The sequence below is a fragment of the Python bivittatus genome, unplaced genomic scaffold, assembly GCF_059951505.1.
Source record: "Python bivittatus isolate LINGU-HERP-01145 unplaced genomic scaffold, Pbiv_v1 ctg000740_np1212, whole genome shotgun sequence".
Classification (NCBI taxonomy): Eukaryota; Metazoa; Chordata; class Lepidosauria; order Squamata; family Pythonidae; genus Python; species Python bivittatus.
The window spans coordinates 275,609-290,153 of record NW_028277106.1 but is presented as its reverse complement, the minus strand read 5'-3'; the positions used below and the strand labels follow the sequence as shown (position 1 = coordinate 290,153).

The following is a 14,545-nucleotide window of genomic DNA, read 5'->3' as shown; positions in this document are numbered from 1 at the left end:
TAATTGGGCAATCTCATGGGATTCGCCCCCCAGTTCGAAGCTGGGCCCGCCCCCTCGCTCAGAGGCCCGCGTTTTTACGACGCACGCGCGAAGAGAGTCCCTCGCCCCGGTAGCCCGGATATCGAGGCCTTCCCAGCTAGCCCCACTTCCGCTTTAGCGCGCGGCCCGCCGGGAAGCGTGGTCTGTCGGGGCGGGATCCCGCGCAGAGCGACGCCTGCTCCTCCCGCAGCCCGCCGGAGGGTCTCCCGCGAGGGGGGCTCCCTGCCCCCGCCGCCCGGGGACCCTCGCACGCCGGGGCCGAGGGGAGTCGCAGTCCCGCGGACGGGCAGAAGGAAGCGCTGCGGAGAGGGGCGTCCGCCCCCTTTAAAGGAGGCCCAGGCGGGGGACCCGGGGGCAGCCTGCAGGGGCGAGAGGGAGGCCGCCGCCGCCGCCGCCGCCGCCGCCATGGTCCACGCCTTCCTGGTGCACGCCCTGCGCGCCCGCCCCGGAGAGCCCGAAGCCGAGGCCGCGGCCCTCTACTGCAGGGTCTTCGCGGCGGACGGGCCGGAGGAGCGGCGGACGCGGGCGGTCGCCAGGTGATGTTCGCTCGCCCCGCGCCCCTTGCGGTGGAATCGCGTCGCGTCGCGTTGCGTCGCGGCGGGCGTAGGGCGGGGAGGGGAGGGGCGGGGAGGGGGCGGGAGCTCGCCCGGGCCCTGACTTCTGTCCGTTCGCAGGCAGGTGGAGGCGGCGTGCCAGCTGCAGCAGGCCGCCTGCGGGCGGCGTCCCCCGGAGCCCCTTCGGCAGCCGCCCGACGAAGCGCCCTGCCCGCCGGAGACCGCGCTGGGGGCCTTCCGGCTGCCCGCGGGGGGCCTCTTCCCCGAGGACAAGACGGTGCTGTGGCTGGGGGCCCAGCGCCTGGCCTTCGCGCTGGTCTGCGACGCCGACGACAACCTGGCGCTGGCGGAGAGCGCCCTCGGCCGCCTGGCGGGCGCCCTGCTGGAGCACCTCCGGCCCCTCGGCCCCGCGGGCGACGTGCTGCTGAAGGCCGACCGGGTGGAGGCCGTCCTGGGGAGGCTGCTGCCTCACGGGCAGCTGCTCTTCCTGAACGACCAGTTTGCGGCGGGGCTGGAGAGGGAGTGGAGCGCCCATCTGGGCAAGTGAGAGGCAGGCTGCCCGCCCGGCCGTCTTCCGTCTTCCCCACGTCCGGGATGCCCAGCCAGTTCTCGGTGCTTCGTTCTGTTATTTGGTATGGTCGAGAAACGGATGGCTCGTGGGAGAGAAGAAATTGGCAGCGCGCAAAGGGTGCCTTACCCGACCGCTTTTCTAAGAAGCCCCCGCTTTGCTTGTAAAATACTAGGAAGCCTTTGGGTTGGGCTGTTTGTGTACGACCAGCATCTTCGTCAACTGTCCTGTTGGTATTTCCAAGAACTTTGTAAAATACACATTTGGGGCAAGAGTGGCTTTGTGTCCTGATTTCCAGGGAACGGTCCATCAGGGTCTCTTTCTTTGGAGGAGCAAAAAGTGTTTCTCCAAAGGCCATCTAATGCTGCATAGAAACTGCGTCATCCAAGGGCCATTGAAAATCTTTTCCATTCTCTTGCTCAGGAATAGGATATCCCGTCCGGGTTGACATGATCATCTGACTCAAGACCATTGCTGCTGGAACTAAATAATTTCTTAGAGAAGGATTAGCCACTTCTGAGGTCCGGAGAATAAACAAACTCCAGGCAGATGTTAATGTCCTGTGAAGGAATGGACCAAAGACAAATAGTAGGAGAGAATTGACAACTTTATCTTCTTCTCTTTTGAACATACACAAGAGAACACCAGAAAAGCCTCTCTGCTCCATCTTATAAAATGCCAGGAAGAGTTCTCTGTTAGCGTTTCTGCCCTGTGACCCATCTTGGCTGTGCTGGATTATGCTCCTCCTAACCTCGGGGGGCTCCAGCTGTTGATCAAACCACTTTGTAGCTCTCAGCTCCTCAGGAGAATGAGGAGGAGCCATTGCGGGGCTCAGTGAAGGATGCTTGGGAACAAGGGCCCTGGCCTTGTTAAAGCCGTCAAACTGACCCCCACGCTTTAAGAGACATAGCTGGCTCCAGCAGCAGTGGGTGCTTAATGCACGTGCCCCACCTCCGCCGGACTGCAGAGTGCAGAACAGGTTCGGTTTGGTCCTTGTCATCGGAGGTGTCTCTAACCGGGGTCACTGACCATCACTGTAGGTTCCGCCACAGGTGTTGGGCTAAGGGTGAGTTGAGCTCCATCCATTCCTTGCAGCAGTTGGCTCTCGCCACCACCTTCATTTTTTCCTTTCTCAATCCAGCCTATACCCCTGGGGTTTCTTAATTGTCCCCCCTTCCAATCCTAACCAGGTCCGACCCTGCGTAGCTTTTGGAGATCGGCAGAGGTCAGCTAGGGGCTGCTATGAAATGAGACAAGTCCTGGCTGTCAGACCCCATAATGTCAGCCCCATCAGTCAAAAATGATTCTTGCTGGTGATGGAAGGATAACCAAGTAGGGCTGGAGCGAAGGAAGCATTGAGAAAGCGCTGAAGGTATTGTGGAGACGTGGGTGGAATTGTTCAGAGCAAAGATGGATGGTCTGACCAGCTGGGCCAGTTCAGTAACCTGAGAGGGATCCGGTGTCTATGATGTTAAACGTTCACCTGCCTTTGTGAATGGAGAACGTCCCTCTCTTGCCAAGCGCACATCCTAGGATAACCATGAAACAATGTGTTTGTCTTCCAGCACGCTTCCTAAAAACAGGTCCCACGTGCTCTTTTTGGCAGAGGAGCCAAGATCTCTGTCTTTGTAATGATGTGGCTTTTCGAGCAGTTTTGCTCTTTGGAACATGGACCTTTAGATGATTTCCAAACTGGAATGTGGCCTCCCAACTGACTGGCGTCCCATCTTGGCCTGGGGCTTTATTCCAAGGTGGTTCCTGAATGCCAGTAAAAACAGGGCATAAAAATCATTTTAAAAATTGGGATGGATGCAGCCTGCAAGGGGTGTGTGGTGTGGTTCTCTTCCTTCTCCCTTGGCGCAGTAATTAGGGTACCACCAGGGAAGGAACATTATATGAAGATTAATCCCTTTGTCCCATCTGCTGGGACACGTTTTCAGCAAAAATCACCTCCCAGCTGCTGTTCAGCCTGCAAAATCTTCCCGGCTGGTTCAGCCTTCCTCACTCCTAATTCCTGCATGAGGAAGATCCATGCATGGATGCAGTTGTCTGAATTAATGCAACAATGTGTGTGTTGCTTTGTCTCAAAAAGGTGCATTATGTGTGCAAACGACAATGGGAGATGTTGGGCCAAAGGAATGTCTGTCTTTTGCTGGATGTGACCAGGGAGAAACGGCACTTTCCTTCTGTTTGCAGCAAAAGGAAAGTGACTGATGTCCATGATATCACTAGGACACTTTAGAAAATGCATCTGTTTTTAAAAAATGATTTAAAAGGTGAACATACAAACCAAGAATGGCCCGGGGGTTGAGAGACAACTGTGAGCTGTGTTGGTTCACATCTCATGCCAGAGATTCTCCGTCGGTGACCACAGAGGCGGGGAAAGCCGAAATGCCGGTGAGATCCCTACAGAGTCTTCTCCTTAGAGGTCCCGCAATGGTTACCAAATGAGGTGGCCTTGTCCCACTTCGGCAGAAGGAGCCAAAGGACCAGCCTGTGTCCTCCTCCCCCTGCCCCATGATGTCACAATCTCATTTTCCCTTCACCTGCAGGTGTGCTGAGGATTATGAATACTTTGCTGAGGACCCCCAGCAGCCAATCAGCAAGCAGCTGGAGTCACAGGGCTGGTGGGTGCCCCCAGCAAGGAGGACCTGGAAGACCAAGTAGGCAGGAGAAAGGGGGGGGGGAGCAATGAAAGACCCCATTAAAAACTTGCCCAAGATTCAGCACACACAGGAGAAGAATAGACATAACTGAACAATAGTTTTGGACGTTTAACAGGAATCACAAGTAGCAGGTACAGGGTTGTGGTTGTTTTTTAAATTATATCTTATTTCCAAGTGTTTTGACTTGTGAGGTGTCTTGAATGATTTCGTCATTAAAAAACAGCCTTCCAGCTTAAACCCCAACAAAATCAGATAAGACATGGTAGCCTCGACCCCTGCGTTTTTTTGGTTGTTTAATGGAAACGGGCAGCCTTGAGTTCATTCTTGGTTGCTCCCGAGCCTGGCGTCTCCAGTCTCTGTGCCTTGCTCAGCCCTCCAAGACCAGCCCTGGATGAGTGAGCTGCCTGGATCTGCCTCATCAAGGTCTGATGAGATCTCCCTGGGGCCTACCCCACCAACTTTGCTCCCTGGATTTGCCTAGGAGCAGCCAGCAGGACTCGGGAGGTCCCGGCCCATGGTCCTCCCATTTTGTCTGTCTGAAGGTGGACCCTTGGGACCGAAGGGAGGCTCTGCTGGTGTCTCGTCCCTGGGCTGCTCCGGGGTGTCTTCAGCAGACTCCGGGGCTGCCCTGTTGGGACCTGGCCGCATCCAGCGGGTGGCATCTTCCTCTGTGGCGGGGAAGGTTGAGGGTGGGGGAAACGTCGGATAGCTCTCAGAGCGTGGACGAAGCACTCGCTGCTGGAGTTTAGGTTCGCTGAGCTGTGATGTCCCTGAGTTGTATCGGAGGAGCTTCCTACCCCCTCCCACTTCCCCTATGGAATGGGGATATCGGTATCAGGGATGTTCACGAGAGTTGAGGGTCAAAAAAGTCAAGATGGCAGCCGCAACTGTGCTCAGAGCCCTGCTCCTTTCTCTGGCGTGTCACCTGTTCAGTGTAGGTAAAAGGCACAGAGGTTTCGGTGCACGGTTCCGGTCGTCATCTTTCGACCCCAAGGGGCACAACAGGCATACGCAAAATTAAAAAACGCATTAAATGCAATAGGAACCCCCCAAATAGGACGGAATAACGAAACACGAAAATAAGGAAGGGTGGCTGCAGGTAGCCGAGCAGCCCCGGTGAGGCGGGGGGGGGGTTCAGGCGGCCCCAAATTGTAGTTGCGGAGCCGCTGCGCGGTTTCCGGTTTTGTCGGCTCGGGACGGCCCGCGTCGGGCTGCCGCGCAGGAGGGGCGCGCTCGGGCGGTCGATGCTGCCGAATCGGCCGATGCAAAGGAGTTGGGCGGCTCCGAAGGGGGAGGGGCCCCCCGAGTAGGGCAGGAGGGGGCGAGCTTTCAAGGCAGCTCGGCAGGGGCGAGGAGTGGGCGCCCCGCAGCTTTTTCAGCCCTCGCCGAAGACTTCTGCACAGCTGAGACGGTGTTGGTAGAGCTCTCTGGGCGGCGGGGCGGCCCCCCGCCGGGAGAGCTCAGGCAGCCAGCCAGCCCGCCCGCCCCGGTCTCCAGGGGGGAAGGCAGGTGGGCGACTGGGGGGAGGAGGGTCCTTGGCCGCATCGCCCCCGCCCCCCGGGACCGCTTCCGTCCATTTCCCGAGTCGCCACCAAGTTTCTCCTCCGACCAACTAGAGGAGGCTGTCCGCGGCGGCGGCCGGGGCTGCAGCGGGAAAGAAAGGGGCGGGGGGCAGCGCAGCCCTTCCTTTTTCCTGCGCGGCTGCCCCCCGCCCCCCCGCGCGTCCCAGCGCCTCACCTGCCCAGGTGGTTTTCCAAAGCGCCGGCGGGCGTGGGGCGGGAGAGAGGGGCGCCCCTCCCTTGCCTCACCGGTTTGGGGGCCCTGGCTGGGCGAGGGGGCCCGGAGGGTGGTGCCCGCCTCTCGCTCGGTCCTCTTCGTGGCGATTTCTTCTTCTCTCCCCAGCCATGGGTCCGAAAAAGCCGCCGCCGCCGCCACCGCCGCCGCCGCCGGCGGGGGGAGTTCCGTTCCCTCCCGTGCCTCGCTTTAAAGCTATTCCTCCGGAGATCAAATGGCGAATGATCAGACTTTTTGGAGTCTTCTGTTTCGTGACCTTCATTGTACTGACGGTTCTCTGTAAGTTCTGCTCCTCCTGCCCGTTCACCCTCCTCCAGAGACGGCTGGGTTTCTCTCGCTGCAAAAGGTCTCCAGCCAACCCTGCTGAAAATCGGGGTGAGGAAAGGGCGGGGGGCGGCGTTGGACACCTCTGCCCTTCTCTATTTAGTAAGCCTGGGGAGGGGTTCTGCAGCCTTATCGATAGGATATGGTGCGTGTGTGTGTGTGTGTGTGTGAGAAGAGATGTAGAAAGCCTGTGTGATACAATCAGGCACGCCCACATGTTCTTGCAGTGAGCTTCTAGGGTTGCAGACAGGAGGTCTTCTGCAGCCCTCTTGGGGGTCGGGGAGAGCGAAGCCAGGGTAGCCAAGGCTGCGAAGGGCATAGCTCAGCGTTGGTTTCCCGTAGTCCTTGAATGCACAGCTGGAATTCTAATGTGGCAGTGCGCTGGCAGTGCGAGGGGGGATTAATCTGGGGGTCCTGACTCTCTCACATTCTCTTGACTCCCGTGGTCCAGATCTCCTCTTGCCAGCAAGGGAAATGGAGATCCAGGGCTGGCTTTGTGCCAATATTCATCCCTCCTGGGTTGCTCCATCCAAGGAGAATCTGCAGAATCTTCCCGCCTCAGGGGCCTGGCCATGCACCAGCCATGGGGGCACAGAGAATGGCCCCATGTCCTCACTGCCCTTTGAGGATGGGGCAACGAAAGCCTTGACTTTCCTTTCATGGAGGGTGGCCCTTTCAACCCTCCCCCCCCCCCCAGTTGTGTGCAGGTGTATGCTTTCCAGCAAAGCTAGGCATGTTACTAGGCCCCTGAACATGAGACATCATGGCTACCATCCAGCAAGGGTAATGTCCTTATTCCTGGCCTGTGGTGGAGGAAAAGCACCACAGAGATGTAAGGGAGGCAAATCTGTCAAAGGGAACCACTTTGGATGGTTTTGGATCATAGCGAGCCTTGGATGTGGGGGCCAGTTTGTAGAAGGCTGGTAGGGAATGCTGTCATTCCATGTCATGTCATTCCCTCCCTGGGGGCCTTTGGGGAGGAAGATCTGAAATTTAATTCTGGAAACTGTAGGGCAGTGTTGTCCAAACTTGGCCACTTTAAGATGAGTGGACTTCAACTCCCAGAATTCCCCAGCCAGCATGGCTGGCTGAGGAATTTTGGAAATTGAAGTCCACTCATCTTAAAGTGGCCAAGTTTGGACAACACTGCTGTAGGGGATCTCCATTTGGGATGCCAAGAGCTCCCCCCTCCAATCCTGGCCTCGGTCCAGCAGACTGGGCGCAAACTCAGCTGATGACTGGGCAAAGAGTAATGGCATGCTTCTTGGTGCCACCAATCCATCCCATGATCCACCAGTGATGTCTGGCAGCTGAGCTTTGTGTGGGGCACTAAGATTGAGAAGCCCTCCACTGCGGGAGCTGGTTCTCCAAGAATGTCCCTCCAAGCCTCTTCCTGTATTGGAGGAACCATCTTGGAGCCCCAATCTCATTTCTGCTGCGTGGTTGACCGACACAGCCTATGCACTGCATTCAAAGGAACAGATGGAACCCATTTCACGTCTGTTTTGTCCGTCTCTCTTTTTAGAGAGTTGCCTTAAAGCTCCACAGTAACCAGGTAGCATGTTAATTGTCTAAGGCTAGGTTTTCCAACCTTCAGATGTGTATCCTCCAACTGCTGGATGTTCTGGATGTTGAAGGCCACTCATCTGGAAGTCGCCAGATTGGGAAACAATCAAGTGAACAGAGCTCTGGCATTTGAAAAGGGAAAGAACTTCCTAAGTCCAACAGAGGAGGCTGTGCATGGTTCCTCTGTTTCTGTTAGGAGGGTGGTGGTGGAAACCCATGCACAGGTCTGTAAAGTTCTTTGTCACTTTGCGAAATGATAGCCTTTGTCCTGTCTTCATTTTAGATGTCCAGTTGCTTTTGGCATCAGTCCACCCTCTTGAAGAACCCATGGTCAGCCTGAGGAGGAGCATGGCCAATGCCTTAAGAAAACCATCGATCGGTAGTGGAACCTGTAAGTAGAGAGGGAGGAATCCTGCCCCTTGGGCTGGGCTTACCCCCACTTTTGAAACTGGCAGGCAAGAGGCAAGAATGCAAGGGAGCTCCCAGGAAGACCACTGAGCTGAGATGGGAAAGCTTGGCGGGGCTTTGGTATTCACCCCCCTGCCATCACCAGAGTTTTGGATCCTGGTCTCTGTTCAAATCTTCTCATTTCCCACGTCTCGGCAGCCCCTCTCGTCCTTCTCTCCGGCTACGGGACCCTTTCATTCTTTCTGTCTCTTTGGCTCAGCCCCAAGGCTTCTTTTCACTCGGCGTATTGATTAGCATAACCCAAACTCAATCTGGCATCACCACACCATCTGGACTGGGTTACTTCGCAGGACTGGGAGGCCCGGAAAAGACGAAGCACTAAGTGGGGTTCGTGTGAGAGAAATGGCTTCCCTCCAGCGATCCTTGAAACTGTGCGGTCACCGAAGATAGTCCTGTTTAAAGAAGCATGTATAATTTTAGCCATTACCACTTGTGAAGCTGCAGAAGACTTTGGGGCCCCCAAATGCCTTGTGCCTTCGCAAGCTGACTCGGGGGCACCCATTGGCCAAGCCAGTGTGGCTAATTCTGGGGTGAAAACCCCATCAGCTCTGCCTCCTGCACTTGCAGGGCTTAAGGCCGTTCCTAAAATTGGATGTGACCCTCAAGATCAGCAGCTTGGACCACCCCTTACTTTTGCTCTCTTCCTGGATTTTCCCATAGATTAGGATGGCTAGGATGATATTTCAGAAATGCTCAGCACTTTGAGAAAAGCCCTGTCCTTTGCCTTCCATCCACTTTCTCCCTCCCCAGATTGACTCAGTGATACTAAATGGTGGGAAGAGCTCAGAAGGAGAGGGGGTCTGTTGTGAAACTGCCCAGCTGGCAGATCCAACCATGGCCACCCACTTGGGTGGCTTCAGAGGGACCAGGCAGGTGAACGGAGCTGGCGAAGGCTGGCACTGGCCCTCGGTCGTGAATGATGTTGCCCGTGGCTTGGGTCCAGTATTGGAGGCAGGAGGGTCTTCTCAGTGGTGGGAAAGATTCTGGGCATCTCTTGTTTTGGGACTAGATAGACTCAGCCGGAGCAACATGAAATGTCAGGAATGCCTCTTACCTGCTGAGTGTTAGAAATCGAGATTTAAGCTGGGAAAGGAGATGAAGCGACAGTCAGAGCAACCCGGAGCTGCTGCTCTGTCCATCTTTTCATAGAAGCAAGGCCTCTTCTGCTCAATGTTTAGGACTGTGCACGGAGTGGGATTGTTAAAGGTGCCTCCTTCTCCCACCAGATCCTGCTCAGGCAGCGTCTGCTGGAGGACAGCCGTGTGAGTCAGTGGCAAAACTTCAGGAGCCTTTTACTAAAATTCGTTGGCCGGAAAAGGGGCTACCAGCTCCTGATTTTTTGCAGGCCTCTTGGCTTTTGATGGAGAGTGTTTTCCTGCAGTCCCCAAAGTTGCGCTTGGTGGACATAGAGGACAGGGCCTTCCCACTCTGTGAAACTTCCTTCATTGGGCTCCTATTCTGTCAAATTCCCCCCTTTCTCACCGGCTTCTGGCTTCCGTTCTGCTATAATCCCTGCTTTCTTGTTGTTCGTCATTATGACCTTCCTTTAAGTTCTCCTGACGCATTGGTGCTGGGGATGGGGCGGGGAGGAGGCTTCCTTCTGATGTTTTGAGATCCAACTCACGCCCCACTTCTTGTCAGGAGGTCCAGGTGCCTGGCTGGGTCAAAACGTGCCCGTGCTTGAAGGAAGAGCTTCCAAACTCTGAATCTTTTTCAGATTCAATGACATCAGGTGAGGTGATCCAACTGCCGAACTACATAGAAACATCTGAAAAGTCTTACAAACAGAAGAAAACGAAGTACCGTAAGTAGCTGCATTTCTGTATAGGGTGCCCGAGCAGTTTTGGGGAACGCAGCCCTTGGCCAGTGCCTCTGAGTTTTAATTGGGATTCGGCAGTCAAAAAGGGCTGCCTCTTTGAGCAGCTGCTCAGAGAGGCAGCCCTTCCCCTGGGGGGTATGATGGGGGCATCCCTCGGTATGCTGCAGAAGCTACGACCAGGCAAAGAAACATGGCTTGATGGGCGTTTAATCTCAGGGAAGTAAAACCCCGAGGAAAGCCTGCGTCAGAATATTCGCTGAAAAACAGACCAAGCCTTCCTTGGGGACCAATCTGAAAATGCCCAAAATATTTCTAAAGGGAATGTGGGGAGACACCCCCCTCACCCAGGGTCTGTCTTCTGAATTACTTAAGGATCAGAACACAGTCAGTAAGAGGCTGAAAGCTTTTGTTCTAACGGTGATCACCAGAGAGCCCCTTTGTACCCAACCCGTCCCCATGACGCCAACCCATCTGGGGTGCTGTGTAAGCATTTTTCTGGCTCCTCCCTGGTTTACCTGGAATTGTAGAGCGTGAGCGAGTGTGGGTTTCTCACCCTGATGATGTTACTCGGTTGGATTGTGAAACGTCTGCAAGCAAACCACCAAGCTCCGAGAGCCCCAGGAACACCATGGTTCAACCCTGAGCCACGCGGCGTCTCTTCTCTGGTTACCTGAAATTGAAGCAAAGCTGGCTCCCCCATTTTTGAGGGGGGCAACGCGGCGTTTATGTGTTTCATGTAAAAGCAAACCCTTGCTCATTGTTCGTGGTCATCTGGCTGGGCTAGAAAAGGAATTATGCAGCCTTATCAGCCAGCCTTCATCCTTCCAGTCAGTTTCGCCAACCACCACACCACACTGGATTTTCCTGTCAGCAGCTGCACCAAGCCTTTGCCTGGCTCCACCTCCTGCCCTCCTCCTTCCTCGTGCTCACACAGGGGCTCCAATGGCAACCTTTCTGGAACCAGAGCCACCGTTAGAGCCGCTGTGGTTGCCCTCGTGCTGCCAGGCTCCTCCTCCGGCTTCCAGCTAGCGTGGGTGTTTGTATGGAGGTGGAAGGCTGGGGCCTTTGCCACAGGGTACCTTTCCCCCCAGCAACCACTCATGGCAGATAAATGCACACAAGGTGTATAGAAAAACGGGATGGAGAGGGGACAATTGGTTTCCTTTGAGGTGGGCAGGGGGCGGATTTATGTTCCTCCAGGAGCTTTGACGACTTGATGTGTGGGGCGCTGTGCGTTGCTCTCTTGGTCAGCTGCCTCTGTTAAATTCTTAAAACAAGGACAGCGATCAAGAGCTTGGTTTGGCATAAATGCCTCGTGGGGTGGTGGTGGTTGGAACTTGGCCCGGGGTTACTTGTGAAAGGGAGCTTGCTTTGAACTGTTGTCTTGAAAGCTTCACGCTGACGCCCGCTGACACATAGAGAGAACTCCAGTCGCATCCCCGCTCTGAAATAATCCAGAGGTTCCAAACTAGTGAAGCTCCTTTGATATATGTCCTGTCCTGCAGTGCCATTTGGGAAGCTGCTTTTGGTGGGCAGCTGAGAGCCTCAGGCCAGCAGCCCATGGCCTGGACTTCCCCAACTGCCAGCCCTGCCCTGCCCTGCCCTGCCCTGGCCTGCCCTGGCCTGCCCTTCGCCTGCTGAAGAACACACCGACCTAGGCTTCCCCAGTATGGAGCCCGCCTTTCAGCCTTTCCTTGGTCTTGTTTCTTCTTAGAATCCATCTTCAAGAAAGGCACTGTGAAGTCCTCTACTGGCTGGACGCTTTTTAGGAAGAGTCTCTACTACATATCAACACGAAGAAAGACCTGGTACGATGCTCAGAACTTCTGCTTCTCCAGAGACGCCCACATGGTCTCCATCCTAACTGGCGAAGAGCAGGTCTCGCACATTTTTCTTTCCCAACCGATCTCTAGAGCTTCTTGAGCAGCTGCTCCGTCCTTACTAAATACCCAGGTTTCCCTGTTCATGTCTGTTCCTTTTATGTCCCTGGGCAAACATTTTGCAGGTACTGATTAAACCCTTCCCATCTATGGAGAAGCAGGTTCAGGCTAGATGTCAGGAGGAACTTCCTGTCCGTGCCAGGTGTCAGTCAGTGGAACAGGCTGCCATGTGAAGTGGTGCCTTCTCCTTGGCTGGAGGCCTTCAAGCAGAGGCTGGGTGGCCACCTGTCAAAATGGTGAGGTGGGTCCTGCACTGAGCAAAGGGTTGACCTAGGTTATTCTAAGGTCCCTTCCAACTCTCCGGTTCTGTGTCTATCCAGACACTGTAGCTCCTTCAAGGAGCTTTGTAATGCTGTCCTAAATTATCCATGGCAGGGCTCTTCATAGAAGAGATATAAGAAAGCTCTTCATTAGAAGATCAGAATCGGGAAATAGGCAATGCTTAGCAAATGGGATGTGCCTACCAGAGGGTGGGAAAAGGGGACAGGAACTTTCCAGAGATGCATGCACCCTTCTTCTCTATTTACAGAAATATTTAATACATACAGGCAGTCCTCATTTACTGGCCACTTGTTCAGTGACCATTCAAAGTTACGATGATGCTGCAGAACTCAGCTTTATGACCAGTTTACAACCATTTATGTCATTTGCAGCATCCCTCAGTCCTTTGATCACCATTACAGTCAGTATGCATTGTTCTGTGCCTGACCTGTTGTTTTTCTCCCTCCCCCACTTGCAAAGTGGAGAGATTGCAGAGAAAGGGATCGGAAAAGAGTAAGCAGGCACACAGTGGGGAATACACTGGCTGTTTGCCAAGCACGCTTGCAGCTGCCAGTGTCAGTGCATTGCTTTCGATGTGTGCAGTACCTGGTGGTGTGCCTTCTGATCCCTTTCTCTGAAATGAATGTAAATACAAACATTAATTCCCTTTTTGCTAATTATCCAGCTCCAGGGTGAGCATTCCCAAGGGCAAGGGAGTGTTAGGAGGCAAACAAAAGCTGAAGGTGTGAAACTGATCAGTCTTTTCAGTTTTGAGCTGGAAAGCACAGTCAGAGCGATGTAACTTCCCACTTAGCAATCGTTTTGCTTAGCGACGGGGTTGCCAGTCCCACTTGTGCTCGCTAAAAGAGGACTACCTGTACAGTAGCCTTTGCTTTCTCTTGATCTCACCCTCGATCTCTCACAGAGAAGGCGAGACAAGGCCTTCTATAGAGATGATTTCAGAAGGGCCCGCTTGCTCCTGCTGGATGCACAACTGCAGATTCTTCCCTCTTGACACGCAAGGTGTCACCAGTCCATGCCACCCACCAAGGACCCTGGGAATGTCCAGCCCCTTCTTCCTCTATTCCTCAGTGCTTCTTGCCCTGTTATATGCTTACAGCTAGAAGCGAGGGGCTTAATTAAGCATGAAGCTTCTTGGTGTCTCTGCTGCTGACCCTGGTTGGGATCCGCAGGGGAAAAAACCTTTAACTTTGGGACCATGGAATCTCTACCCTGGGGCAACTCACCCTGCCATGAGGCCCACTTTTGGTGGTCTTCTACAGGGTCTTACCCTGGAGCACATCAGGTTTCCCCTCAAGAAATTATGGCTGGGCCCAAATGAAGAACCTATCCCAGATCTGTCCCAGGTTCTCCACAAGGTTTGGAGGACAAGCAGACTGCTTGCTTGGGTGGAGAGAGAGCTGCGAAAGGTGGCCCTTCAGGGCTTTAGCGAAAGCATGTCTTCTCCGGATGTAGTAAAGAACCAGCTTTTCCTAGCCATGGAATTGGCTTCTTTTGGCGAAGGAGCACGAGGGGTTTCTTTGTTGGCGCTTGGTTGAACATGGCATTTCTACCCCATGAAGCTGTGCCTTCTCTCCTTTTTTGGCAGAAGTACGTCTCTTCGCAGCTCAACGAGTCTGCCTGGATTGGCCTGACCGATGAAAAAGAGGAAGGCCGCTGGGAGTGGTCAGATGGTTCCAGATTAGCAATACAGTGAGTCTGCAGCAATGGACTCCCCCTGCCCCGGGGCTTTCAAAAGATCAAGGCCTGCACCCCATTGCCACATTTGAGGCACATTGGCTGAGGGTCACATGAAGCCCCTCATGGGTTTTTGTGGCTGCGCTCTTCAAATAGGGTTGTTTTCCAGGGAAAGTTAGAGCTGTAGTTTCCTACCATCCTAGGCATTTAAAAGACTAAAATTGCCCCAAGACTATTGAAATGGGTTCATTTTTCTTCTTGACATTTAAGACTGCCCAATTTTCAGGTATTTTTTAGATAAAGGTTGGCAGAAGTGTTATCTTCTTCCCCTTATGATCACATCCTTCCCCCCATCCTTCTACTCTATGGGCTTTTATGCCCAGGACTTTTCCTCTGTGTGAGTATGGGTATTACAGTATCCTTTCCCTCTCCCCCACCCCCCCAGGTACTGGGATGCTGGCAGCCCCACCCTGATAAAGCAGAATGAAGAAATGGAGCGAGATTGCGCGTTCATAAACCCTTTGTCTGGTGCACATAACTGGAATGATGACAACTGCCATGATCTTAAACAGTGGGTTTGTAAGGAGATCCTAGTTGCTGAAGAATCATAATATTTAAGCAAACCCTACTACCTGGAGCAACCCTAGATGTGAAAACAGTTTTGTTTTTCTCCACCTAAAACAGTAAAATAATGAAGGATATCTTCTTGTGCTTGCATCCTGGAACAAAGGAACAGCCATTAGGTTGATTTCACATATAAGCGCTGCAACCAAGCCCGGACCTTGTGCAACCACCTCTTGGTCTCTGCATGCATTCTCAAGACACACTTCCCAAAGTCACCTGAAGTA

The 14,545-nt window shown here is 54.1% G+C and overlaps 2 protein-coding genes across 7 annotated transcripts; both read left to right on the top strand.

Moving 5' to 3' along the window:
- Window positions 1-1,435, top strand: AP5S1 (adaptor related protein complex 5 subunit sigma 1). Its single transcript, XM_088128797.1, has 2 exons — window positions 1-575; window positions 714-1,435. The coding sequence occupies exons 1-2, from the start codon at window positions 16-18 to the stop codon at window positions 1,138-1,140; spliced, it is 987 nt and encodes a 328-aa protein (XP_087984923.1). The 5' UTR covers window positions 1-15; the 3' UTR covers window positions 1,141-1,435.
- Window positions 1,436-1,582: 147 nt separating this feature from the next.
- LOC103054845 (CD209 antigen-like protein C) lies at window positions 1,583-14,398 on the top strand. Of its 6 annotated transcripts, XM_088128796.1 has the most exons (8): window positions 2,089-2,227; window positions 2,352-5,336; window positions 5,730-5,996; window positions 7,795-7,902; window positions 9,697-9,783; window positions 11,513-11,676; window positions 13,609-13,712; window positions 14,143-14,398. In XM_088128796.1, the coding sequence occupies exons 3-8, from the start codon at window positions 5,732-5,734 to the stop codon at window positions 14,306-14,308; spliced, it is 894 nt and encodes a 297-aa protein (XP_087984922.1). In that variant the 5' UTR covers window positions 2,089-2,227; window positions 2,352-5,336; window positions 5,730-5,731; the 3' UTR covers window positions 14,309-14,398. The 6 variants fall into 6 exon arrangements, with proteins under 6 accessions (XP_087984919.1, XP_087984917.1, XP_087984921.1 ...); XM_088128793.1 differs by lacking the exon at window positions 2,352-5,336 and having other exon boundaries at window positions 1,583-2,227; window positions 5,730-5,900; XM_088128791.1 differs by lacking the exon at window positions 2,352-5,336 and having other exon boundaries at window positions 1,583-2,227.
- Window positions 14,399-14,545: the final 147 nt, after the last annotated feature.